Here is a 27,589-nt window from a genome sequence, read left to right on the forward strand (position 1 = left end):
ATGCTGAGCTTGTGTGTCACTAACTGGATTTATGATGAGCTCAGAAGGCTGGAAACATGACAGAATCACTTTCTTCTGTGATAAAACACCGCATGTGCTTGTAGTTGCTTCCTGCCTGTCATTCTCTGGTAAGGAGGTGTGATGTGTGCGCCAAACATGAACATCTCTGCGTGGTTAGATACAGACTATAAAGACCGTTATCTCGGCATAGGGACACGTTTTTGTTAGGTTTTTTTTTTTTTTTAACACTTCCGATTGTAGAACATTAATCTGTTAATGAAAATTTACTTTTTGTTGGTCTTTCTTTCACAGCCTAAATTCATTAAGTTTACAATTTTTTACGTAGCATGCAATCATTTTACCATTGCTAATGTAAAAGACTGACTTGTCAGATCTTACATAAATGTATGAAATGGATGCTGTTTTAAAAAAAAAAAAAAATAGTTTGAACAGTCTTTCCTGACTGCATTCTTGAAAGAGTAATCTAAATATAAAGGCCAAACAAAGTGTGTAGAGTACAATGTATGTTAACTGTTTTACAATTTGCTTCCAGATTTGGAGATGGGCCTCGTCCACCCAAGATGGCTCGATTTGATGGTGGATTCCAGGGTAATAGAGGAGGTGGTGGATACCGTGGTGGTTACAACTCAGGAGGAGGTGGCTATGGAGGATCTGGCTACCGGGGCTCCAGAGGCGGGGGCTTCAGGGGTGGCAGCTATGGTGGAGGATACCGTGGCGGCTACAGAGGCGGAAATCAAGGAGGCGGCTATAGAGGCGGAAATCAAGGCGGCGGATTCAGAGGTGGATACCAAGGACAAGGAGGTGGCTTTAGAGGAAACTCTCAAGGTGGAGGTGGTTTCAGGGGCCAGTCACGTGGAGGGTTCTAAAGACTTTAGTTTTGTTTTTTGTTGTCCATTTCATTTTACCTGTGAGTGGTTGTGGTTATTTTGCTCTTGAAGAAGACAGCAGACACATCCTTTGTACAAGTAGTGTTCAAATTGTAATTTTTTTTTTGTACGTTGTTTCACTGTAGCCAATAAGAGAAATTGTCAAATTTTCCTATTAATAAATCCCTAATTTTGTTTCCTTACAAAATATTTGTTCAAAACACCATTTGTTTCTTGCATTTGGCAATCTACCGTATATCTGTTTGGATGACTTTTCTCTAAACTCCCATAAATTTAAAAAACTAGCATTTTATCAAAAAGTACATATTGATAGATATGTCTATTTTTATCTGAGTACCGTATATACTCGAGTATAAGCTGAGATTTTCAGCCCAAATTTTGGGCTGAAAGTGCCCCTCTCGGCTTATACTCGAGTCACGGTGGGCGGCAGGGTCGGCGGGTGAGGGCGCTGAGGCATACTGACGCTCCCTCTGCCCATCACACGGTCTTTGGTGCTGCAGCTCTTCCCCTGTTCAGTGGTCACGTGGGGGCGCTGATTAGAGAAATGAATATGCGGCTCCTCCTCCCATAGGGGTGGAGCCGCATATTCATTTCTCTAATCAGCGGCCCCACGTGACCGCTGATAGAGGAATAGGTTGCGGCACCGAAGACCGTGTGACAGGCAGAGGGAGCAGGATGCCGGGAGCAGGTAAGTATGTAATCACCTGTCCGCGTTCCACACGCCGGGCGCTGCTCTGTATTCGCGTCCTCTTGCTCTGACTGTTCAGGTCAGAGGGCGCGATGACGCTTATAGTGTGCGCGGCGCCCTCTGCCTGATCAGTCAGTGCAGAGAGACGCTGGGACGAGACGCTGGGAGCTGCAAGCAGCGAGGTGAGTATGGCATTTTTTTTTTTTTAATTGCAGCAGCAATGGCACAGCTTTATATGGCACAGCTATGGGGCAATAATCAACGGCGCAGAGCACTATATGGCAGCTATGGGGCAATAATGAACGATGCAGAGCACTATATGGCAGCTATGGGGCAATAATGAACGGCGCAGAGCACTATATGGCACAGCTATGGGGCAATAATGAACGGCGCAGAGCACTATATGGCACAGCTATGGGGCAAGAATGAACGGTGCAGAGCACTGTATGGCAGCTATGGGGCAATAATGAACAGTGCAGAGCACTATATGGCACAATAATGAACGGTGCAGAGTACTATATGGCAGCTATGGGGCAATAATGAACGGCGCAGAGCACTATATGGCACAGCTATGGGGCAATAATGAATGGTGCAGAGCACTATATGGCACAGCTATGGGGCAATAATGGACGGTGCAGAGCACTATATGACATAGCTATGGGGCAATAATGAACGGCGCAGATCACTATATGGCACATCTGTGGGGCAATAATAAACGGCGCAGAGCACTATATGGCACAGCTATGGGGCAATAATGAACGGCGCAGAGCACTATATGGCACAGCTATGGGGCAATAATGAATAGTGCAGAGCACTATATGGCACAGCTTTCTATGGTACATCTATGGTGAAATAATGAATGGTGAAGAGCACTATATGGCACAGCTATGGGGCCATAATGAACAGTATGGAGCATCTATTTTTATTTCTCCTTCGCCTCATTGGGGGACACAGGACCATGGGTTATGCTGCTGTCACTAGGAGGCTGACACTAAGCTGAGACAAAAAAAGGTTAGCTCCTCCCCTGCAGTATACACCCTCATACTGGCTTCCAGACACCCAGTTCAAGCTTAGTGTCCGTAGGAGGCACACTGTTTTTTAATTCTACCCGGACGAAGGGGGCGACGGATTCTTTCATGGTTCGATCTCCCCCGAACCAACAACAGGCGAGCACGGGAGTTTTACCTCTCCGTATCCTCTCCTGCAACGTGGGAGCCACTGCCTGAGCTGACCTTTTTTGGGCAACGGTTTTTTTTTCCTAAAAGGGCACCGATCTCCCCACTTTGTTCAGACGAGCACTGGTGTTTTTACCTCCAGTACCCTCTTCTGCAGCCAGGCCTTTTTATTGCCGGACTGCCCTGTCCACCAGGTTTCACCCTCGGCTGTACAGAGGCACTAGTACCCGTGGCGTCGGTGCATCACACCCTGCATCACCACTGCATGCGGCTGAGTCAGGTGGTGGACGGTTCCTCTCCACCCCCCTTTCTGGGGCTGGTGGATGGAGGCTTCCCAACCCCTGCACCGTCCCTGTCTTTCACCCCAGATACCTCAGCCCCTGGTGCGCTGCTCCATCAGGGTAAGTGTCTCGTGGGAGGGGGGGTGGTCGCCGGTTCGGCGGTCCGGAGGGCTCCCCATTTTCTAGTGGCACACTTTATTTCTGGGCCTCTTGTTGTCCCGGCCTTCAGTGGCAGCGCGCCGGGCCGATGCCGCAAATTTAGTCCCCGGCTTCGGCCTAGCCGGCCGGGGATCTGGCGCTTCCCGATAGGCCCCGCCCCCTTTTTTGTGTCATTGCGCGGCGCCGCCCCCCGGTCCTGGCGCTTCTCGCTGTGTGCGAGATCTCTCCCCCAGGTCTCGGCGCGCTGCACCCCCCCCCCCCCCCGTGGGTCGCTTCACTTTCGCAGTCTGTGGATTTTTTAGCCAACGCCATCAAATCCATTCAAAATCCTCCCGGGGAACGGGGCAATCCGTTACAGGTCCTAAGAGATCCCTCCGTAGCAGGGGAATCGTCGGCCAGCAGGGGCCGCTCTCCACTTAAAGAGGCACAGTCATCCAGAAAACGGATCCGTACTACCTCTCCTGAGCGTTCACCTCGCCACTCAGATTCTGGCAGCTTCACCTCTCGCTCACACTCTTTGGGGGCTTGCAGCGTTCACGACTCTGAACATGAGTCCGAGGTATCATTGGACCCGGAGGCTCCGGAGTTCAGAGCTACGGTTGACTCCCTCATTGTAGTAGTCAATCACGTGCTTAAGGTGGATGATGACCCTAATTCCGCTCCGGAACACGCGGTCTCTTTTACCAGAACCAAGTGTTCCCACAAGACTTTTGCCTCTCACCCAGCTTTTCTGGATATAGTCAAGCGACACAGGGGAGCGTCCAGATAAGCGTTTCTCGGGTAAGAAGGATCTGGTATCGAAGTATCCCTTCTCAGCAGATCTCGTGAAAGACTGGACAGATCCCCCTATAGTAGATCCTCCGGTCTCGCGCCTGGCCTCTAAAACGCTTCTTTCAGTCCCGGACGGCGCTTCAATTAAGAGTCCCACTGAACGCCAGCTAGACTCTCTAGCTTGCTCAGTGTATGAGGCCTCAGGCTCTTCCCTGTCCCCCTCCTTCGCCGCGGCTTGGGTGACCAAGGCAATGGTTTCCTGGGCGGATGCTCTAGCGAAATCCATTCATGAACAGGACCTCCCGTCTGAGATGGCGGACCTGGCTAAGCAGTTAGCCATGGCTAGTGATTATGTGATGTACGCATCCCTCGATGCGGCGAATTGCGCAGCATCGGCGGCTTCTAACGCCATCGCTATTAGAAGGGCTCTTTGGCTCAGAGTGGCGCGCAGACTCCTCCTCTAAAAAATCTCTGATCTCTCTCCCTTTTCAAAGCGGGCGCCTTTTCGGCGAAAAGCTTGACCAGCTTATTTCCGACGCCACGGGGGGAAAGAGCAAGTTCCTTCCTCAACAGAGGCCCAAGGCGGCTTTCCAGCGCCAGCCTTATTTTCGCTTTTGGCCCTTTCGTACCAGCCCAGCCTGGTCCAATCCTACCGGTCTTCCCAGATCGGACCGATCCGCTCGCACAGACAGAGACGCTCGCCCCTCCTTCAGGCCGAACCCTTCCTGGCACGGAAAACCTAGGCTGCCCAGAACCCGAGGTTCCAGACCTCCCAGATTCCCGTCTCAATGACTCGGGAACGGCGCCAGTCGATACCACCAGAGTAGGCGGACGTCTACTCCTTTTTCAGCAGGCCTGGCTCTCCGTCGTTCACGACGGATGGGTCAGGGACCTGGTATCGTCTGGCTACAAAATAGAGTTCTCCTCTCCTCCTCCAACTCGGTTTTTCCCCTCTCGTCTCCCCAGTTCGGGAGCTCAGTCTCACGCCCTTCTTTGCGCCATTCACGCTCTCCGCCAGAGCGGGGTCATTGTTCCGGTCCCGGAACACGAGAGGTTCAAAGGTTTCTACTCAAACCTCTTCGTCGTGCCAAAGAAGGATGGAAAGGTGCGCCCCATTTTGGATCTGAAGCTCCTGAACAAGTGCGTAAGAGTCCGGCACTTCAGGATGGAATCGCTCAGATCGGTCATCTCTTCGATGGAAAGAGGGGAATTCTTGGCCTCGATAGACATCAAGGATGCCTATCTTCACATCCCAATTTTCCCGCCTCATCAAAGGTTCCTCCGCTTTGCCGTTCTGGAGGACCACTTCCAGTTCACGGCCTTACCCTTCGGTCTTGCCACGGCGCCCAGGGTATTCACCAAGGTCATGGCGGCTGTCATGGCCATCCTTCATTCTCGAGGAGTCGTCGTGTTACCTTACTTAGACGATCTCCTCATAAAGGGCCCGTCTTTCCAAACCTGCGAGTCAAGCGTCCACATTACCCTGGATTCTCTTTCGCGCCTGGGCTGGCTGATCAACTTGGACAAGTCCTCTCCCGTTCCTGCCCGTCGGATCTCCTTTCTGGGAATGATCCTGGACACTTCAAGGGGGCTGGTCTTGCTTCCTCGGTCCAAGGCTCAAGCGCTTCAGCAGGGAGCCCGAACGCTCTGTCATCCTCGCCTGCGAACCATTCGGTTCGCCATGAAGATCCTGGGAAAGATGGTTGCAGCAATCGAAGCGGTTCCTTTCACTCAACTCCATCTCCGCCCCTTACAACAGGCTTTGCTGGACAACTGGGACAGGAGTCTCCCATCTCTCGACCGCCCTTGCCCCCTGTCCCCGCGGGTCAGACAGTCTCTCGTATGGTGGACCCTGGGTCAATCTCTTCTCCAGGGGAAGTCCTTCGTGTTTCCTCCTCTTCCCTTACTGCCGAAGGTGATCCGAAAGATCAAGACGGAGGGGGTTCCGGTCATTCTGGTCGCCCCAGATTGGCCACGACGCGCTTGGTACGCGGAACTCGTTCAGCTTGTAGCCGACGTTCCCTGGCGGTTACCAGACCGTCCAGACCTACTTCGCCAAGGTCCGATCTGCCACCAGAGCTCAGGGGCCCTACGTTTAACGGCGTGGCTGTTGAAACCTGGATTCTAACTCGTGCCGGTTTCTCTCAGCAGGTTATTCCCACCATGTTAAGTGCTCGTAAGGCGTCTTCCGCCTCCATTTACCACCGTGTCTGGAAAACCTTCTTCTCATGGTGCAGGCTCCGAGGGCTCCCTCCGCTCGTTTTCTCTATCCCTTGCATCTTGAATTTCCTTCAGTCCGGTCTGGACTCCGGATTGGCACTGAGTTCCCTCAAAGGCCAGGTCTCAGCGTTATCCGTGCTGTTTCAGCGCAGGATTGCCGCCAACCTCCAAGTCAAGACCTTCATTCAGGGAGTCTCCCATGTGGTTCCTCCTTACAGGATGCCGTTAGAAACCTGGGATCTCAACTTGGTCCTGGGGGTTCTTCAGGAACCCCTTCAAGACGTTCCGCTCTCTGTCCTCTCATGGAAGGTTGCCTTCCTGGTAGCGGTGACGTCCATCAGAAGGGTTTCAGAGCTCGCCGCTTTGTCCTGCCGGGCACCGTTCCTGGCCTTTCATCAGGACAAAGTGGTCCTACGCCCTTCTCCGGCGTTTCTTCCGAAGGTGGTCTCATCTTTTCATCTTAACGAGGACATCATCCTTCCTTCTTTTTGCCCGCAGCCCAAGCATAGGGTCGAGAAGGCTCTCCATACTCTTGACGTGGTACGGGCCCTCAGAAGGTACATCTCCAGAACGGCTCATTTCAGAAAATCGGACGCCCTTTTCGTGCTCCCGGAGGTCACAGAAAGGGTTTGGCTGCGTCTAAATCCACGATAGCCAGATGGATCCGATCTGCTATCCAGGAATCCTATCGGGTCAGGGGCAGTCCTATCCCGGCGGGGATTAGAGCACACTCCGGCACCAGGCAACAGCGGAGCAGGTTTGCAAGGCCGCAACGTGGTCCAGCCTGCATACCTTCACAAAGCATTACAATGTTCACATCCATTCCTCTGCGGACGCGGCCCTTGGCAGGCGTATTCTGCTCGTTACCTTTTTTGGTCTTTGACTGTTTGTTTGACATGTTATATTCTAATGTTACTTGATATATTGTTATTATCCTACTGCTTTTGCACTGAACTGGGTGTCTGGAAGCCAGTATGAGGGTGTATACTGCAGGGGAGGAGCTAACCTTTTTTTGTCTCAGCTTAGTGTCAGCCTCCTAGTGACACAGCAGCATAACCCATGGTCCTGTGTCCCCCAATGAGTGGCTCGGAGAAAAGGATTTTACGGTGAGTACACACAAAAATCCCTATTTTTGAAATTCACTGGTAGCTGCTGCATTTTCCACCCTAGGCTTATACTCGAGTCAATAAGTTTTCCCAGTTTTTTGTGGCAAAATTAGGGGGGTCAGCTTATACTCGAGTACATACGGTATATAGCTACAATCTGGGGATTTACTTCCTGGTTCCCCACCATTGTTTAGTATGCCCTACATGGAGCTAAGAGTATATTTTAAAGGGTTATTTCTCTATCGCCTCTCATTGGGGGACACAGGAACCATGGGTGTATGCTGCTGCCACTAGGAGGCCGACACTAGGCACAAAAAAAAGTTAGCTCCTCCTCTGCAGTGTACACCCCACCGACTGGCATTAAAGGGAACCTGTCACCCCGTTTTTTCAAGATGAGCTAAAAATAGCGTTAAATAGGGGCAGAGCTGGGCTTTACATTAGTGTGGTTTTTTTTAGCCTTTATTCCCCACCTATGCTGCCGAAATACCTTTGTAAAGTCGCCGTTTTGGGCTGTCACTCACGCTGGTCAGGTCATATGGGCGTGGTGACAGCGCTGTTTCTCCCCCAGATCTCCGTTGGTGAGGTGGTGTGCGCATGTCCAAGTGGCGAATCCACTGCGCAGCTTCAAGGAAAATAGCGCGATCTGCGCTATTCAGCCGTTTATCGTGGGCGCGGCCATCTTTGTGAGGCCGCGCGTGCGCAGATGGTTCTTCTCGGCTTCCCGGGGCTTCAGGAAAATGGAGATCTGGGGGAGAAACAGCGCTGTCACCACGCCCATATGACCTGACCAGCGTGAGTGACAGCCCAAAACGGCGACTTTACAAAGGTATTTCGGCAGCATAGGTGGGGAATAAAGGCTAAAAAAAAATACACTAATGTAAAGCCCAGCTCTGCCCCCATTTAACGCTATTTTTAGCTCTTGAAAAAATGGGGTGACAGGTTCCCTTTAAGCACTTCATATGGTCCATATGGGTTGAAATTCATGGAGGGAAAAATGGTAACAAAATTCTCATTGGGGTCTGTTACAAACCCCCAAATATAACAGAAAGCATGGAAAGTCTACTTCTAAAGCAGATAGATGAAGCTGCAACCCATAATGAGGTCCTGGTTATGGGGGACTTTAACTACCCGGATATTAACTGGGAAACAGAAACCTGTGAAACCCATAAAGGCAACAGGTTTCTGCTAATAACCAAGAAAAATTATCTTTCACAATTGGTGCAGAATCCAACCAGAGGAGCAGCACTTTTAGACCTAATACTATCTAATAGACCTGACAGAATAACAAATCTGCAGGTGGTTGGGCATTTAGGAAATAGCGACCACAATATTGTGCAGTTTCACCTGTCTTTCACTAGGGGGACTTGTCAGGGAGTCACAAAAACATTGAACTTTAGGAAGGCAAAGTTTGAACAGCTTAGAGATGCCCTTAATCTGGTAGACTGGGACAATATCCTCAGAAATGAGAATACAGATAATAAATGGGAAATGTTTAAGAACATCCTAAATAGGCAGTGTAAGCGGTTTATACCTTGTGGGAATAAAAGGACTAGAAATAGGAAAAACCCAATGTGGCTAAACAAAGAAGTAAGACAGGCAATTAACAGTAAAAAGAAAGCATTTACACTACTAAAGCAGGATGGCACCATTGAAGCTCTAAAAAACTATAGGGAGAAAAATACTTTATCTAAAAAACTAATTAAAGCTGCCAAAAAGGAAACAGAGAAGCACATTGCTAAGGAGAGTAAAACTAATCCCAAACTGTTCTTCAACTATATCAATAGTAAAAGAATAAAAACTGAAAATGTAGGCCCCTTAAAAAATAGTGAGGAAAGAATGGTTGTAGATGACGAGGAAAAAGCTAACATATTAAACACCTTCTTCTCCACGGTATTCACGGTGGAAAATGAAATGCTAGGTGAAATCCCAAGAAACAATGAAAACCCTATATTAAGGGTCACCAATCTAACCCAAGAAGAGGTGCGAAACCGGCTAAATAAGATTAAAATAGATAAATCTCCGGGTCCGGATGGCATACACCCACGAGTACTAAGAGAACTAAGTAATGTAATAGATAAACCATTATTTCTTATTTTTAGTGACTCTATAGCGACAGGGTCTGTTCCGCAGGACTGGCACATAGCAAATGTGGTGCCAATATTCAAAAAGGGCTCTAAAAGTGAACCTGGAAATTATAGGCCAGTAAGTCTAACCTCTATTGTTGGTAAAATATTTGAAGGGTTTCTGAGGGATGTTATTCTGGATTATCTCAATGAGAATAACTGTTTAACTCCATATCAGCATGGGTTTATGAGAAATCGCTCCTGTCAAACCAATCTAATCAGTTTTTATGAAGAGGTAAGCTATAGACTGGACCACGGTGAGTCATTGGACGTGGTATATCTCGATTTTTCCAAAGCGTTTGATACCGTGCCGCACAAGAGGTTGGTACACAAAATGAGAATGCTTGGTCTGGGGGAAAATGTGTGTAAATGGGTTAGTAACTGGCTTAGTGATAGAAAGCAGAGGGTGGTTATAAATGGTATAGTCTCTAACTGGGTCGCTGTGACCAGTGGGGTACCGCAGGGGTCAGTATTGGGACCTGTTCTCTTCAACATATTCATTAATGATCTGGTAGAAGGTTTACACAGTAAAATATCGATATTTGCAGATGATACAAAACTATGTAAAGCAGTTAATACAAGAGAAGATAGTATTCTGCTACAGATGGATCTGGATAAGTTGGAAACTTGGGCTGAAAGGTGGCAGATGAGGTTTAACAATGATAAATGTAAGGTTATACACATGGGAAGAGGGAATCAATATCACCATTACACACTGAACGGGAAACCACTGGGTAAATCTGACAGGGAGAAGGACTTGGGGATCCTAGTTAATGATAAACTTACCTGGAGCAGCCAGTGCCAGGCAGCAGCTGCCAAGGCAAACAGGATCATGGGGTGCATTAAAAGAGGTCTGGATACACATGATGAGAGCATTATACTGCCTCTGTACAAATCCCTAGTTAGACCGCACATGGAGTACTGTGTCCAGTTTTGGGCACCGGTGCTCAGGAAGGATATAATGGAACTAGAGAGAGTACAAAGGAGGGCAACAAAATTAATAAAGGGGATGGGAGAACTACAATACCCAGATAGATTAGCGAAATTAGGATTATTTAGTCTAGAAAAAAGACGACTGAGGGGTGATCTAATAACCATGTATAAGTATATAAGGGGACAATACAAATATCTCGCTGAGGATCTGTTTATACCAAGGAAGGTGACGGGCACAAGGGGGCATTCTTTGCGTCTGGAGGAGAGAAGGTTTTTCCACCAACATAGAAGAGGATTCTTTACTGTTAGGGCAGTGAGAATCTGGAATTGCTTGCCTGAGGAGGTGGTGATGGCGAACTCAGTCGAGGGGTTCAAGAGAGGCCTGGATGTCTTCCTGGAGCAGAACAATATTGTATCATACAATTATTAGGTTCTGTAGAAGGACGTAGATCTGGGTATTTATTATGATGGAATATAGGCTGAACTGGATGGACAAATGTCTTTTTTCGGCCTTACTATGTTACTATGTTACTTCAGTTTAGCTTAGTGTCAGTAGGAGGTGGACACGGGTCTTTCATTAGACCCTTATCTACCTCAATCAGGTTTCTCCGGAAGGGATACAGGGTGATCAGTCACACCTGTAATCCCACAAGGCGGACTATGAGTATGGCGTGTACTGCCACCCCGTATCCTCATAGATCCCTCACCAGGACCAAGATCCTAGCACACAAGCGTGCTCAGAAGTCCACCTGTCTTTCATGGCTGAGACAGGAATTCCTCTGTCCAGGCTCTGACCACTAGAGGTGGAGCTATGGATACAGACAAGAATGGCTAAGCTACGCGGTTTCTGTTAGGCTACTTTCACACTAGCGTCGGAATCTCCCCGTCGCAATGCGTTGGGCAGAGATTCCGACGCTAGCGTTTAACGGACTGCACAACGGAGGCAGCGGATGCATTTCTCCGGCGCATCTGCTGCCCCATTGTGAGGTGCGGGGAGGTGGGGGCGGAGTTCCGGCCGCGCATGCGCGGTCGGAAAAAGCGGTCCGTCAGGAGCAAAAAAACGTTACATGTAGCGTTTTTTGCTCCCGACGGTCCGCCAAAGCACGACGCATCCGTCGCACGACGGATGCGACGTGTGGCAATCCGTTGCAATGCGTCGTCAATACAAGTCTATGGGGAAAAAACGCATCCTGCAAGCACTTTTGCAGGATGCGTTTTTTCTGCAAAACGACGGATTGCAGAAAACGCTAGTGTGAAAGTAGCCATACTCAAAAGAAATTAGTGGGCATTTATAGACGTGTAGCTCAGCAACTCTCAGCTGTTTCCGTAGTGGTCACTGTGATTCGTTATTTCTGTCTCATTAAGGGTATGTGCACACGCTTCGGATTTTGCTGCGGATCCACAGCGTTTGCAGCAGCTGGTCCGCAGCGGTTTCCCATGCGTTTACAGTACAATCTAAACCTATGGGAAACGCAATCCGTAGTGGACATGCTGCGGAAACAAATGCGCGGAAACGCAGCGGTTTACATTCCGCAGCATGTCAATTCTGTGTGCGGAATCCGCAGCAGTTTTACACCTGCTCCATAATAGAAAACCGCAGTGGAAACTGAACTAAATCCGCAGTAAAAACGCAGTGTTTTTGCACTGCGGATTTATCAAATCCGCTGCGGAAAAACTTGCAGTGGACCACTTCTACGTGTGCACATACCCTAAAGGTTGAGATGGGAAGAACACCTTTTAATCCGCTTGGCTAAAAACAGAACAAAAAAAAACTCTATCCAGAGCATATTATCTGCCAACCATAGAAGCTTTTTAAACAGTAAAAGTCCAAGCATTGCTGCTCAGCTGGATTAGAGCTTTAAGGCTGTGTGCCCACGTTGTTTTTTATGCGTTTCCGCAGTGTTTTTTTGCGGGCTATGTGCCCACGTTGCGGAAATGTCCGCAGCATTTCCGCAACTCCCTGCCGCGTGTAAAACACATGCAGAATTCGCATGTTTTCCTGCAAAACACAAGCGTTTTTAGCTTGCAGAATGCTTGCGCTTTTCCAAGCGATTTGAAGCATCACTTGGAAAAGTGATTGACAGGTTGGTCACACTTATCAAGCATAGTGCTTGACAAGTGTGACCAAATTTTACTATTGATGCTGCCTATGCAGCATTAGTAGTAAAAGATAGAATAGAATGTTAAAAATAATAAAAAAAAAATATGGTTATTCTCGCCTTCTGACGGCCCCCGATCTCCTCAGCGGCGCTCCCGGTAACTTCCGTTCCCAGGGATGCTTTGCGCGAAGGACCTTTGTGATGTCACGGTCGCATGACCGCGATGTCATCTCAGGTGATTCGCACACTGCATCCCTGGGAACGAAAGCCGCTGCGTGCACCGCGGGGGCCATCAGAGGGTAAGTATATCCCTATTTTTTATTTTAATTTTTTTTTTTTACAGGAATAAATATGATGGGCAAGGCATGGAGGAGAGTCTCCTCTCCTCCAGACCCTGGGTACCATCCGCACATGAAGCGCTCACTTTACGCATGGTGGGCATAAGCCACATGCGTAAAGTGAGCGTTTCAATGCAATCCTATGGCGGCGCGATTCCACAGAAATAATTAACATGCTGCGGATTTTACCGCTACGCGATTCCGCAGCTGGACAATCCGCAACATGGGCACAGCAACTGCGGAATCCCATAGGATTGCATGGGAATGCGTTTTTTAAGCCTTTACACTGCGGCGGAAACGCATACAAAATGCAACGTGGGCACACAGCCTTAATGTTGTGCTTTTATTTCCTGCATATTGGGCTGATATCCTCAAAGCTTTACAAATTTAAAGGGGTTGTCAAGTACTAGGACAACCTCATCTTGATCAAAATGTTTGGCCCCCATAAAATAATAAAGTTCATACTCTCCTCCCATGCCAGTGCTGTTCCCTCTGTGTCGGCACTTGCTCTCCCAGGGCGCTCCCGTGCAGTTGTGATGCCGGTGCCCAATCAGCGCCGATGTCACTGTCGCCACCTTTGGACAAATCAAACATGAAGAGGAAGTCTGGGCTACAACTGATCTTGGACTTCTTCTTACTGCTCATTTCAATTGGAGGCGGGGACAGTGAAGCCAGCACTGATTGGTTGCGCGCATCACATGTCAACAACGGCACGGGATAGTGCCAACACTGTGGAAACTGCGCCAGCGTGAGAGGTAAGTATAGGCTTTATTATTTTATGGGGGCCAAGTGAGCAGTATGCAAGAAGTTGTCCAAGTAGTAACCTGTGATAACTCTTTCCCACAGCAGCCAATTGATAGATTCCTAATATAGTATATAGTAGAATGTGCATGTTGCCAAAGGGAGACTAATATAAAGGTGTGCTGGTGATCAATGACTACTACACTTTCATCAAGGGTCAGATGCATGTAATATGTATATTGTTTATTTTAATATTTGTAAACCGTACAGAGGTGTACACAATCCCTGAAGCGATTTAGACTCCCAAAAAAAAGTGCTCACACAGAGGAAATATGTCAAAACTGGTGTAAATAAAAGCTGTCGTAATGGGCAACCATTGTACTTCATACCAGATTACATTTCTCATTTTAAAGTGTCCCTTTGGGAAAAAAAACCAAGTGAATTAGTTTCCCATGGTAACGAATTGTTCAAAGTGGCGGTATTAAACATCTCAAATGTACCTCCTTGAGAGTAACATGGATATTCTGCAGTGTAATTTGGTATTTTTTCATAAGGGCTTGTCTATGAATCCATACTGCCATGTGACTGGAGCTTAATATGAGTTTATACCTACAAGAACATTCAGAAATCCCTAAAACGCACATGTGCACATAGAGTCTTTATAGTTGCCGATGCAACAGAGTTTTCCCAGGCGAAGGCTGTTAAGAAAACAGTCCGCAGTTTTGCTTTTTAGTCCTGTGGCGGCGTAGAGTAAGAGTGGGCAGGTTCAGAGGAAAAGCTGCCTGAAGAATGAACATGTTACTACTTTTATCCACTTCAGGGTTTCTAAGCCTTGAAGTAGTTCAAAGATGTGAATTAAGACAGACTGTCGTTTTGACATTGCTGCACGTTATGTTCATTTTATGGGGCGCTTTTGCAGGCATGTTCTGGGCTGAATCAGTCTGAAAAAGAAGTGTGCACGTAGTCAAAACTGGTAAAATAGACTGTCCTATTTAACTTTTCAACTACAAAACTAATGAACCACCACTTACTGGTATCATTATATAGTAACTCCTGTTTTCATAAAATTTATTTTAAATACCTAATGCCAAAAACATGACGTATAGTTCAGATCTTGTGTAACCTCTTTAAGTGGTTTTTTAACATGTGGAAGATATATTGTAGACATTTCTGCTACTGTCTCATCTGAATATATTCACAATAATTCGCTCAATAATTAACTATCAATGTCCTTCCCAACTGGGGGACTTGGTACCATAACAACTACTGTTAGGTTTGATCACACAAAATGAAATAACGTGACCTAGACCATGGTACTCATAAAAACCAACAATTTTATTAGAAGATAATTCTTATAAAAACAGAGTATGTCTATAGAAAAAGAGGGTACTTGTTGGTTCTTATGAGTACCAAGGTCTAGGTCACTTTATTTCATTTTGTGTGATCAAACCTTATGTGAAACTGTCTCATCTGAATGTGGCTTACACAAATCCATTTGTTTGTCTCTAAAGCATCACATTTAGATCACCACAACGTATTTAGGCACATAACTTTCTGTAACACCTCAGCGATGTGTGAATACACCTAACCGTTAACAAACCTAAAGCTTCCTGTGAAATGCCAACTTCTAGACAACACACTTATATTAATAAAACCGCAAATTGTAAAATTACCAACTTTAAATATGTGGCTCGCACAAAACAGTGCACGTGCCCCTAATAAATAACAATACACTTAATGTGGTCTACTTCATGTTGAAATGTTTGTAATTTAGCTATCTAACAAACTGTTAATAACTGAAAATGCATAGGTTTTTAGCTAACTGAAAATGTCAATTTCCTATGGATTGAACGAAATGTCTGAAAATGAATCAAACCATTAACAACATAAAGCAGAGACATGCCCGCATAACTGATTTCTAACACCAAGCCTTGTGTATCAGATTTAAACTCATATTAGCAATAATGTCACCCCCTTCTCCGTCCCAGCATTTCTCTAAGTGCTTCTATGTCAAGACTATCCCAACATTTCCCAGAGAGTTTTCTTCTACTCTGTTTCTTTCAATATTGAGGCGGAGACTTTCTATGGCAGTTGTCAGAACGTCTTCTTCCCTCTTGTCTCCAGCTGCTGCATCTTCCATATTAAAATTCTGTTTATTAACCATCTTGCTTTTGGGCTGCACAATTGTAATACCGTATCCGCTGTTGTTGCATATGTGGTTATTGCTCAGCATCACTACAGGTGCAGGAATAACCTATAAGGAAAAGTATAAGAAGCTAGTCAGTTGAGCTATAGAAGTGTTATGCAGCTTCCTTAAACTGTTTTTTTCAGTAAGGTTATGTTTACAAGTAAATGCTTTTACACATTGGTATGGCATTCTTCAACACACATCACTAATTTAATTAACCCCTTTATCACCGAGGGTTGTTTGCACGTTATTGACCGGGCCTGTGATGAGGGAACAGCCGCCATCTTTGGACGGGCATTCTAACAGAGATTGGCGTGACTCCATTTTGTCTCCTGGTCACAGGTCTGCAGAGAGGAGTGCTCCTGGCCCCCACCTTTTCTAATGAATAAAGTTCCTATTAGTATGGTAATGGGCTGAGCTCAGTGAGGAAACCACGCCAGCAGGGGGCTTGGAAATGCTTGGGGGCTTAATTAAAACACGCATGCCAAGTGGCCACTGGATACACATCTATTATGGCAGCCCAGTTGAACCGTCTCCAACATGGAATTGTGAATTATGGACGCATCGTCCGAGGTACTGGCTCATAAAAATATTCTCCTCGCCCTAAAGAAATTGTGCATCTAACAGTGCGACTCCCGTGGCGGTGGGAGGTCTGAAACCCGAGATATAGGGATCAGCCTCCCACAGGGACCGAATGGGTCCAGGTTTGATCCCAGTACGACCGGCAGAACAAACCACAGGTGCTGGTACTGCCCGCGTGCTGATCCGATCATCCTGAGAGAAGTTATCCCATTTATTAGATATTGGAATAAATCTTGCAGGGAGGCAGAGGGGGTGGAGATTGCTAAGCCCACCCAGCTGCAGGCGGGGGGCTCAGCCAGGTTTAAGAAGAGCTGAGGTCACTGGGAGTGTCTCACTCCACAGAAGAAGATGATGATGATATCTTAAGGAACGGGGTATGCCAGCCAGAGGGGAGCAAGCACATGCTTTCTGGGGGCTGCCCGGCAACTAAGTTTTGGACCTGCGGAATGCTGCGCCCCCCCGGCTTCCACAAGTGACCTTCAACCTGGTAAATTGACCTCCAGCTTTATACCTTTAAGCCTTGTATTGTGATTGTTATATTGTACTCTGACTGTAACTCTTGATATAGTTTGATTGTATATTTCTTGTAATTACCTAGTGCGCCCTTAAGGCAATTAAATCATAAAGTAATTTTGGGCTGATCCTTTTACTCTGATTGCGAATCTTAGAATACCCAGTGTGGGTAACAGAGCAGTCTCCCCGGCGGCCATTTGCTCTAGGTGCAGTTCCTTTACTGACCTGAGAGACAAAGGGGGCGCTGGAGAGCTGGGCCTGGGTAGTGACGTCACGGATTGGTGACGTGGGAGGAAGGGGTAATCCTTCACAGGGCCAATTTTTTAAATTCTGACCACTGTCACTTTGAGGTAATAACTCTGGAACGCTTCAATGGATCGGGTGATTCTGAGATTGTTTTCTGTTTATATCTTGTACTTCATGATAGTTGTAAAGTTTCTTCGGTATGACTTGCATTTATTTGTGGGGAAAAAAGGAAATTTGGCGATAATTTCCAACTTCGACTTTTCATGCCCTTAGATCAGAGATATGTCAGACAAAATAGTTAATAAATAACATTTCTCATATGTCTACTTTACATCAGTACAATTTATCGCTTCATTGGGGACACAGGTAACCATGGGTGTATGCTGCTGTCGCTAGGAGGCTCACACTTTTTCAGCACATCAACTTCAGGAAAAGTGCCAGAAGCAACACCGTGACCTTTATGTAACTTTTGTTGATTTGACCAAGGCTTTCGACAGTCAGTAGAGACGGCCTGTGGAAGATCATGGCAAAATTCGGCTGCCCGAGCAAGTTCATCTCAGTCATCCGGCAGTTCCATGATGGCATGATGGTGAAGGTTCTGAACGATGGAGACGTATCTGAGGCTTTCCCAGTAACAAACGGCGTAAAACAAGGCTGTGTGCTTGCTCCAACCCTATTCAGTATGCTGTTCTCTGCAATGTTAAGTGATTCCTTTAACAACTGTGAAGATGGAATCCAGGTTAGGTACAGGACTGATGGCAAGCTATTCAACCCAAAACGCCTGAAGGTGGTTACCCTGGCAGCGTCGTGCATGAGACTGTTATCCATGAATTATTATTTGCTGATGACTGTGCATTTAACGCTAGCACGGAACAGCAGATGCAGCACGAAATGGACTGTTTTTCGCAAGCGTGCGACAGTTTTGGTCTCGAGATCAACATTAGAAAAACCGAAGTCATGTATCAACCGGTTCCAGGAAAACTGTACAAGGAGCCACGTATCACAGTGAAGGAGCAAAACCTCAAAGCAGTCGATAACTTCACCTACTTAGGCAGCACACTTTCCTGTGAAGTAACCATAGACGCTGAGGTTAATAACAGAATCGCCAAAGCCAGTGCCGCCTTCGGGAGACTGCGTAAGAACGTCTGGGAACAAAGGGGACTCAGCCTTACCACCAAGCTGAAGGTCTACTGCGTGGTGGTCCTCACCACACTTCTCTATGCTAGTGAGACCTGGACAGTGTACAGCCGGCATGATAAACAGCTTAATCATTTTCACATGAGTTGCCTCCGCACACTCCTCCACATCAGGTGGCAAGACAATGTCCCGGACACGGCAATTCTGGAACAAACTGGGCTCTGCAGCGTTTACACTCTCCTGCTGAAAGTCCAAGCCAGGTGGGCTGGACATGTGGTCAGAATGCCTGACAGCCGACTACCGAAACAACTGCTGTACGGAGAACTATGCCAAGGAAAGCGAGCAGTTGGGGGGCAGAAGAAGCACTATAAAGACTGCCTTAAGGTGTCTCTCAAAAACCTGGAAGTCAACACCAATGAATGGAAAGAGCTTGCCCTGGATCGTCCAGGTTGGCAGGGCAGGATCACCTCAGGAGCACGTGCAGCTGAAGATAGGAAGATCTTTGACGCAAAAAGAAAGTGCACTGTACGCAAGGCACAAGTAGAATCTGGTGTACTGACCACATCTGCTTCCTTATGTCAAGTATGTGGGCGAACCTTCAGGGCCCGGATTGGACTCATCAGTCACCTCCGGACCCATAACTACTAATTATCTTCCAACCCTGAAGTCATGGTCATCTTCGAAAACGAAGGACGAACATCATCATCAGGAGGCTCACACTAGGCAAAAAAGGAAAATAGCTCCTCATCCACGGTATACACCCACCAACAGGCACAAGGCAACTTAGTTTTAGCTTAGTGTCTGTAGGAGGCGGACCTGGATCTGATCCCAGATCTGCAGTTTTTTTTCCTTTGCAGGTTCCCTGTTTTGTGTGTAATAATATTTTTCCCTTTGTCTTTCAGATTCATCGTTCTAGGCTAACAGGGTGTAATGTCTCACCCTGTTTTCCTACATGTATGCAACCGAGAGAGCAGTATGGTGTCATCCACATCGCCCACTCTCGGACCCGCAGACAGGACTTTGTCCCCTGTCACCTCTACGGGTGTTTCAGGGTGATTCCTGGTGGCTAGTTCTTGCCTTCTCCCCTCACCCCTCTCCTCGGAGAGGGCTGAGAGGAAGACGGTGGTCACCAGGGGTATCCTCCACCCTTCTAGTAAGGGGTTGATGCAGTCTTCTGGAGACTGCGGGAAGGAGGATCCCCAATGCCAGTGACCCTCTCCCATCCGAGGGCTCCTGATGTGATCCTCCTCTGTAAAGAAGAATCGTGGACTCACCTGCAGGTAGATATGTTTCCCCCCAACAGACGGGACCCGTCCTCATTTCGGTCCCTTAACAGGGACAGGTTGCCCCCAGCAGCAGCGGCTCCTTGTCTCCTACCCTGGCAGTGTCGCGCATGCAGACCCCTTTTATTTTGCGCCCTTCTCCGGGACTGGCCACCCTCTTCAGCAGCAGCCATTTTTTTCTGCTTGACCAGTGCCCCTTCCCTGTCTCTCCCGTCCGAGCTCTTGAATTTCTCGCTCTTTCGGGTCCCATAGGAAGGCTTTCCCCCCTGCTTCGCGTGCGGCTCTTGGCACTATTTATCTTCTATTAGCGCCGCAGCTCCGGTCTGGCCACGCCTCTTGCGCATCCTTCAATGGCAAGGGCGCTTTCTCTTTTTGCCGGCCGGCAGATCCTCAGGGCTGGCCTCGCCTCCAGCGCGTCAGCCAATTGGATCTTTCCTTTCGGTTTTACCGACAGCCACATAAGCCATGCCTACCGCTCCACAGCGTCCCGGAGGCCATTTTACATCTCCTGCCCCGACAGTTCGCGCCTTCTGACTGCGACGCTGCTTTACCGGCCTCCTGCGTTTGGCATCAGACTCGAGAACACTGCTATCCTAGGTCATCTGCTGATCCATCGCTGGTATCTGGTAGGCTCTGCCCCATCCCTTTCCTCGCCTTTCTCCCCCTATATATATTTAGTTCTCTTCAGCAGTATGCCTAGGCTCGACCTATGTCCAGCCCTGCAGGGGTTTCTCATTTTCCTTCTAAGCCCACTGTGATTCATTACGCCTGCGCCAGCTGTAAATTAAAGTGGTCCTCAGGTCAGCCGTCCCCTTTCTGCCTGCAGTCCTTCTAACATGGCCCCACAGGAGCACCCCAACCCCTGGGATGGAACGTCTTCCACATCTATCTGCTGCCTCCAGTGCTCCGAACGCCTCCCAGGGTGATTCGCACGCACCTGACCATGACCTTTACAGGGACAGATCGGGTAAAGGGTCTAGGAAGTGGGCTTTCCCTAGCTCCTCATCTAGTTTCCAGGGACCCTCTGCATCTTCCAGGATGCCCCCCTCTCTCCATACCAACTCAGAGGCAGCATTTGGGTCGGACGAGATGCAAGACATGGTAGATAGCCAAAATAAGGCTATTACCCAAACTCAAACTAAAAGAGTATGAGGTTCCCGCACAAGAGCACTCCGTTTCCTTCAAACGGATAAAACGTCCTCAGACTTTTCCCAATCAAAGAGTTTGAAGCGACTTTAGCTAAACACTGGGAACATCCTGAAAAGCGTTTCCCGTGAAGGAAACAGCTAGACATCCTGTATCCCTTTAGCCCAGATCTTGTCAGCAAATGGGAAGAGTCCCCTACGGTGGACCTGCCGGTTTCTTGTCTGTCCTCAAACAGTTGTCTCTACCAGATGATGCATCTCTTAAAGATGCTACCGACAGGCAGATCGAGTCTTTGGCCAAATCGGCCTTTGAAGCGACTGGTGCCTCCCTCTGCCCCAGCTTCGCCTCCACCTGGGTGCCTAAGCCCATTTCTGCCTGGGCCAAAATACTACGCCAGGGCATCTTAGCGGCTACTTCTCCGGAGGAGATGGCAGAGTTGGCAGATCAGATTGCTCACTCCGGCAAATATCTTCTGGCTGCCTCTTTCTTGCTCCTCTCTGCTGGCAGTCCCTGCTCGCAGGCAATCTGGTCTGCATTCAGTCGGACAATGCCACGGCCGTGGCTTTCATAAATTAGCAAGGCAGGACTCGCAGCAAACAGGTTATGACAGAGGTGACAGATTCTGTGATGGGCAGAACGTCATGTCCCTGCCATATCAACTGTTCACAAATGCGGGGGTGGAAGATTGAGCAGCCGATTTTTCTGAGTAGTCAGGGTCTCGCATCAGGCGAGTGGTCTCTTAATCCTGCCACCTTCAACCAAATATGCCAAAGATGGGGCACTCCGGACGTCGACCTGATGGCTTATCTCTTGAACCACATGGTTCCTCAGTTCATAGCAAGGTCCCGGGATCCGCTGCTGGCCATTGGTTGCGATGCTCTAGTGAGGCCATGGTCCCAGTTGCAGCTGCCTTATCTTTTTCCACCTCTTTCCTTGATTCCGAGGGTCATAAAAAAAATAAAGGCAGAAGGGGTTCCCGTAATCCTGATAGCTCCAGATTTGCTAATACGGGCCTGGTATGTGGAACTGGTGAACATGCTCATGGATGCTCCCTGGAGGCTTCCAGACCGTCCAGATCTTCTCTCACAAGGCAACCCGAGTTCTCAGTCTCTGAGAGGAAGTCCTGAAGGAAGCTGGTTTTTCTCAGTCATCCAGACCATGATTAGGGTTAGAAAATCCGCATCCTCCCGCACCTACCACAGATGCTGGAAGGCCTTCTTCCAGTGGCATGAGGAGAAACGTTTGTTTCCAATGTCTTTTTTCCTTCCTTCCATCCTTGGTTTTCTTTGAGCGGGGATCGACTCAGGCCTATCGCTCAGTACCCTTAAAGTTCAGATATCCACTCTGTCAATTCTTTTTCAGAGAGATCTGGCTTCCCTTTCCCAGGTGAAGACTTTTCTTCAGGGTGTTGCCCACCTCACACCACCCTACCATCTTCCGATAGAACAGTGGGATCTAAACCTTGTTCTCGCCGCTCTTCAGCGCACGCCCTTTGAGCCCATCCAAGATATCTCATTTTCTCTCCTGTCATAGAAAGTGGCCTTCCTAATTGCCATTACATCTATCGTGAGGGTTTCCGAGCTAGAAGCATTGTCTTGTTCTCCGTTCCTGATCCTGCATCAGGACAAGGTAGTTCTCTGACCCGTTCCTTCCTTTCTTCCAAAGGTAGTTTCTGCTTTTCACATCAATGAAGATATTTGTCCTTCCTTCTTTGTCCTCCGATTCAACCCCTGGCAAAGTCCCTCCACAAGCTGGGTTGGTCAGAGCTATTTGAATCTATCTTTCTAGGACTGCTTCTTTTAGAAGGTCCAATTCCTTATTTGTCATCTCTGAAGGTCATAAGAGACTCCCAGCGTCTAAGTCCACTATTGCTCGTTGGCTTCGTTTGGCAATATTGGAGGTGTACTGTGTTCAGGACACTCCTCCGGCAGTGCTGGCTCACACCACCCAGGCTGTGAGGGCTTCCTGGGCTGTTCATCACCAGGCTTCAGCTTTGCAGATCTGCAAGGCTGCAAGCTGGTCGTCCTTTCACACCGTTGTGAGATTTTACAAGGTTAATACCCACGCTTCAGCTGATGCAGGCCAGGGTAGGAAGGTACAGCAGGTGGCGGTTTCGCACCGGCCGACCTAAGTCCATTTTTCTCTACATATTTTTTTTCTATCTCCCACCCTTGGGACTGCTTTTGGATATCCCATGGTTACCTGTGTCCCCCAATGAAGCTATACAGAGGGATTTTTGGTACTGACCGTAAAATCTTTCTGGGAGCCGACATTGGGGGACACATCACCCTCCTTGAATGTTTGTACCGGTGTTGGGCTTACGTGGTTTTGGGTCGGTACATATGTTGAGCTTTTGGTTGCTTCTCCTACTGCTTTACCACCAACTGAGTTGCTTTGGGCCTGTCGGTGGGTGTATACTGCTGAGGAGGGGCGATTTTCCTTTTTTGCCTAGTGTCCGCCTCCTAGCGACAGCAGCACACATCCATGTTTACCTGTGTCCCCCAATGAAGGCTCCAAGAAAGAGATTTTAAGGTGAGTACCAAAAATCCCTCTCTTTTTTTTTTTTGTTAGGAAGTTATAAGGACCAGCGATTTTTAATTTTTCCAGCAAAATTTACAAAATTATTTTGTTAGGGACCACATCACATTTTAAGTCACTTTGAAGGGTCTATATGATAGATATCCAAAAGTGACACCATTCTAAAAACTGCACCCCTCTAGGTGCTCAAAACCACATTCAAGAAGTCTATTAACTCACAAGAATTTAAAAAAAAAAAAAAAATTCATATCCAGTTTCAGGAGAACAGGAAAAAATGGACCCCAAAATTTGTTGTGTAATTTCGCCTGAGCAGGTCAATACTCCATATGAGGGAGAAAACCACTGTTTGGGGCGAACGGCAGAGCTTGGCAAGATAAAAAAGGGCAGCTCTCTTCGCATCAGTTGGTTGAACGGCGGTGAAGATTGAAGAGGATGCCTGGGGACGGTCAGGGTTTTGGCAGACATTGGTCTGCTGCGGCCATCACGAGGTACCGGTAGCGCTGGTGTGTGGTCCATGCTGCCCGGATGCATCGGCGGGCCAGGTGAATAGGAACCGACACACCTGTCAGGGGTGGCAGGGCTTCCTCAGTCGGCGAGAGCAGGCCAGGACTGAGAGCACACTGGAAGTCGCAGCCGGATGACGCGTGGGGTCAGTAGCACATACTGTAATCGATGAGGATGGATGGCTTCCGGAAAGGGTGGTACCAGAGGCTATGTGTGCCAGCTGGTGGTCCCATGTGACTTTGAAAGGGGACAGCTGGCAGGCAGAGGGGTGGATTCGGGATGGAGTTGTCTGAGCAGCCTAAGCCATCAGGAGCAACAGGAGTTGCCCCGGCAGCCGGGAAAAAAGACACCGGTCACGTCCCCATGAGAGAAGGAAGCAGGCACCCAGCAGTCTCGTCGGGCAGCGCACGGGGTACAGCGGACAGCCGTCAGTGCCAGGATGGAGGAGTCTGCAGTCTCCAAAGGAGATCTTTCCGATGTCATCCAGCCTCCGAATCCTGTACCTGTACACTGTGCGCAGAATTATTAGGCAAGTTGTATTTTAGAGAATTATTTTTTATTATTGATCAATAAATGTTCTCAATCAACCCAAAACACTCATAAATATCAAGGCTTAATATTTTTTGAAGTTGGTGTATTTTTTTTTTTTTCTTTAGATTTGGCTATCTTAGGAGGATATCTGTTTGTGCAGGTAACTATTACAGTGCAGAATTATTAGGCAACTTAATAAAAACCAAATATATTCCCATCTCACTTGTTTATTTTCACCAGGTAAACCAATATAACTGCACAAAATTTTGAAATAAACACTTCTGACATGCAAAAACAAAACCCCCAAAAATTAGTGACCAATATAGCCACCTTTCTTTGATGACACTCAACAGCCTTCCATCCATAGATTTTGTCAGTTGCTTGATCTGTTTACGATCAACATTGCGTGCAGCAGCCTCCCAGACACTGTTCTGAGAGGTGTACTGTTTTCCCTCCCTGTAGATCTCACATTTTGTGAGGAACCACAGGTTCTCTATGGGGTTCAGATCAGGTGAATGAGGGGGCCATGTCATTATTTTTTTCTTCTTTGAGACCTTTACTGGCCAGCCACGCTGTGGAGTAGTTGAAGGCATGTGATGGAGCATTGTCCTGCATGAAAATCATGTTTTTCTTTAACGATACCGACTTCTTCCTGTACCACTGCTTGAAGAAGTTGTCTTCCAGAAACTTGGGAGTAGGTCTGGAAGTTGAGCTTCACTCCATCCTCAACCCGAAAAGGTCCCACAAGTTCATCTTTGATTATACCAACCCATACCAGTACCCCACCTCCACCTTGCTGGCATCTCAGTCGGAGTGAAGCTCTCTGCCCTTTACTGATCCAGCCTCTGGCCCATCAAGAGTCACTCTCATTTCATCAGTCCATAAAACCTTTGAAAAGTCAGTCTTAAGATATTTCTTGGCCCAGTCTTGACGTTTTATCTTATGTTTCTTGTTCAAAGGTAGTCGTTTTTCAGCCTTCCTTACCGTGGCCATGTCACTGAGTATCGCACACCTTGTGCTTTTTGATACTCCAGTAATGTTGCAGCTCTGAAATATGGCAAAACTGGTGGCAAATGGCATCTTGGCAGCTTCACGCTTGATTTTCCTCAATTCATGGGCAGTTATTATGCGCCTTTTTTGCCCAACACGCTTCTTGCGACCCTGTTGGCTATTTGCCATGAAATGCTTGATTGTTCGGTGATCACGCTTCAAACGTTTGGCAATTTCAAGACTGCTCATCCCTCTGCAAGACATCTCACAATTTTGGACTTTTCAGAGCCCGTCAAATCTCTCTTCTGACCCATTTTGCCAAAGGAAAGGAAGTTGCCTAATAATTAAGCACACTTTATATAGGGTTTTGATGTCATCAGACAACACCCCTCCTCATTACAGAGATACACATTACCTGATTTACTTAATTGGTAGTTGGCTCTCAAGCCTGAACAACTTGGAGTAGGACAACATGTATAAAAAGTATCATGTGATCAAAATACAACTTGCCTAATAATTCTGCACACAGTGTATAAAGCATCTGAGTGGTGAGTGAGCTTCGAGAAAGTACAGCAGACTAATGTCTGGTTTTCTTTGTCTTTCCTCCACTCTGTTATTTTGTGGGGCGGGCGATAAAGGGGACCTTAGGAAGCGGGGAATAGATGGGTCTCGAGGTTTATTAAGGCCTGTAGTAGAGCAAAATTGGCCCCTACATGTAGGGCCCCTCCATGGAATTTAAATATGGTGTTAAATGCGCTAACAGAGCCCTTTTGAGCAATTACATTCCGTCTCAGAAAAACTTATATCACTAAAAACATCCCTACTGGTGGCGCTTGCTTCAGCCCGCAGAATTAAGGTACCGTTACACTAAACGATTTACCAACGATCACGACCAGCGATACGACCTGGCCATGATCGTTGGTATGTCGTCGTGTGGTCGCTGGGGAGCTGTCACACAGACAGCTCTCTCCCAGCGACCAACGATCCGGGAAAAGACTTCAGCATCGTTGAAACGGTCTTCAACGATGCCGAAGTCCCTGGGTAACCAGGGTAAACATCGGGTTACTAAGTGCAGGGCCATGCTTAGTAACCCGATATTTACCCCGCTCCGATCCACCTCCCCCCCCCCCCCCCCCCCCGTGCTCCGATCCACCCCCGTGCTCCAATCCACCCACCGTGCTCCGATCCACCCCCCCGTGCTCCGATCCACCACCCCCCCCGTGCTCCGATCCACCACCCCCATGCTCTGATCCACCCCTCTGTGCTCCCCCCCACACACCATAATACTTACCGAGCCTTCCGCGGTCCGTCCATCTTCTCCATGGGCGCCACCATCTTCCAAAATGGCGGGTGCATGCGCAGTGCGCCTGCCGAATCGGCCGGCAGATTTGTTCCAATGTGCATTTTGATCACTGTGATAAAACATATCCCAGTGATCAAAATAAAAAAAAATAGTAAATGACCCCCTCCTTTGTCACCCCCATAGGTAGGGAAAATAATAAAATAAATAATTTTTTTTCCACTAAGGTTGGGGTAAGAACGTTGGGGTTAGGGTTTCAGTATGTGCACATGAATTCTGGTCCTCTGCAGATTTTTCCGCAGCGGATTTGATAACTCCGCAGTGCTAAACCGCTGCGGATTTATCGCGGTTTTTCTGCGCATTTCACTGTGGTTTAACAACTGCGATTTTCTATTGGAGCAGTTGTAAAACCGCTGCGGAATCCGCAGAAAGAAGTGACATGCTGCGTAATGTAAACCGCTGCGTTTCCATGCAGTTTTTCTGCAGCATGTGTACAGCGATTTTTGTTTCCCATAGGTTTACATTGAAATGTACACTCATGGGAAACTGCTGCGAATCCGCAGCGTTTTCTGCAGCGTGTGCACATAGCATAATTCTAAAGGTATGTGCACACGGTGCGGATTTGGCTGCGGATCCGCAGCAGTGTTCCATCAAGTTTACAGTACCATGTAAACCTATGGAAAACCAAATCTGCTGTGCCCATGGTGCGGAAAATACCACGCGGAAACGCTGCGTTGTATTTTCCGCAGCATGTCAATTCTTTGTGCGGATTCTGCATCGTTTTACACCTGTTCCTCAATAGGAATCCGCGGGTGAAATCCGCACAAAAAACACTGAAAATCCGCAGGTAAAACGCAGTGCCTTTTACCCGCGGATTTTTCAAAAATGGTGCTGAAAAATCTCACACGAATCCGCAACGTGGGCACATAGCCTTAGGGTTGTGGTTAGGGTTGTGGTTAGGGGTGTGATTAGGGTTACGGGTGTGTTGGGGTTAGGGCTGTGATTAGGGTTAGGGGTGTGTTGGGGTTAGTGTTGGAGGTAGAATTGAGGGGTTTCCACTGTTTAGGCACATCAGGGGTCTCCAAATGC

General features: G+C 47.8%; 2 protein-coding genes across 3 annotated transcripts in view; one reads left to right on the top strand and one right to left on the bottom strand.

Annotated features, from left to right (window-relative positions):
* The window catches only part of DHX9 (DExH-box helicase 9), a 50,091-nt gene extending 48,996 nt beyond the window's left edge, over positions 1–1,095 (top strand). For both annotated transcript variants that reach the window (XM_069737742.1, XM_069737743.1), the window contains one exon: positions 554–1,095. In XM_069737742.1, the coding sequence (XP_069593843.1) occupies positions 554–887 (334 nt within the window). In that variant the 3' untranslated portion in view covers positions 888–1,095. The remainder of the gene's footprint in view (positions 1–553) is intronic.
* A 12,666-nt stretch (positions 1,096–13,761) lies between these two features.
* The window catches only part of SHCBP1L (SHC binding and spindle associated 1 like), a 127,870-nt gene continuing 114,042 nt past the window's right edge, over positions 13,762–27,589 (bottom strand). Inside the window, exon 10 of the mRNA XM_069737744.1 lies at positions 13,762–15,796. Coding sequence (XP_069593845.1) covers positions 15,548–15,796 — 249 coding nt within the window. The 3' untranslated portion in view covers positions 13,762–15,547. The remainder of the gene's footprint in view (positions 15,797–27,589) is intronic.

This window comes from Ranitomeya imitator, chromosome 8 (assembly GCF_032444005.1).
Source record: "Ranitomeya imitator isolate aRanImi1 chromosome 8, aRanImi1.pri, whole genome shotgun sequence".
Lineage (NCBI taxonomy): Eukaryota > Metazoa > Chordata > Amphibia > Anura > Dendrobatidae > Ranitomeya > Ranitomeya imitator.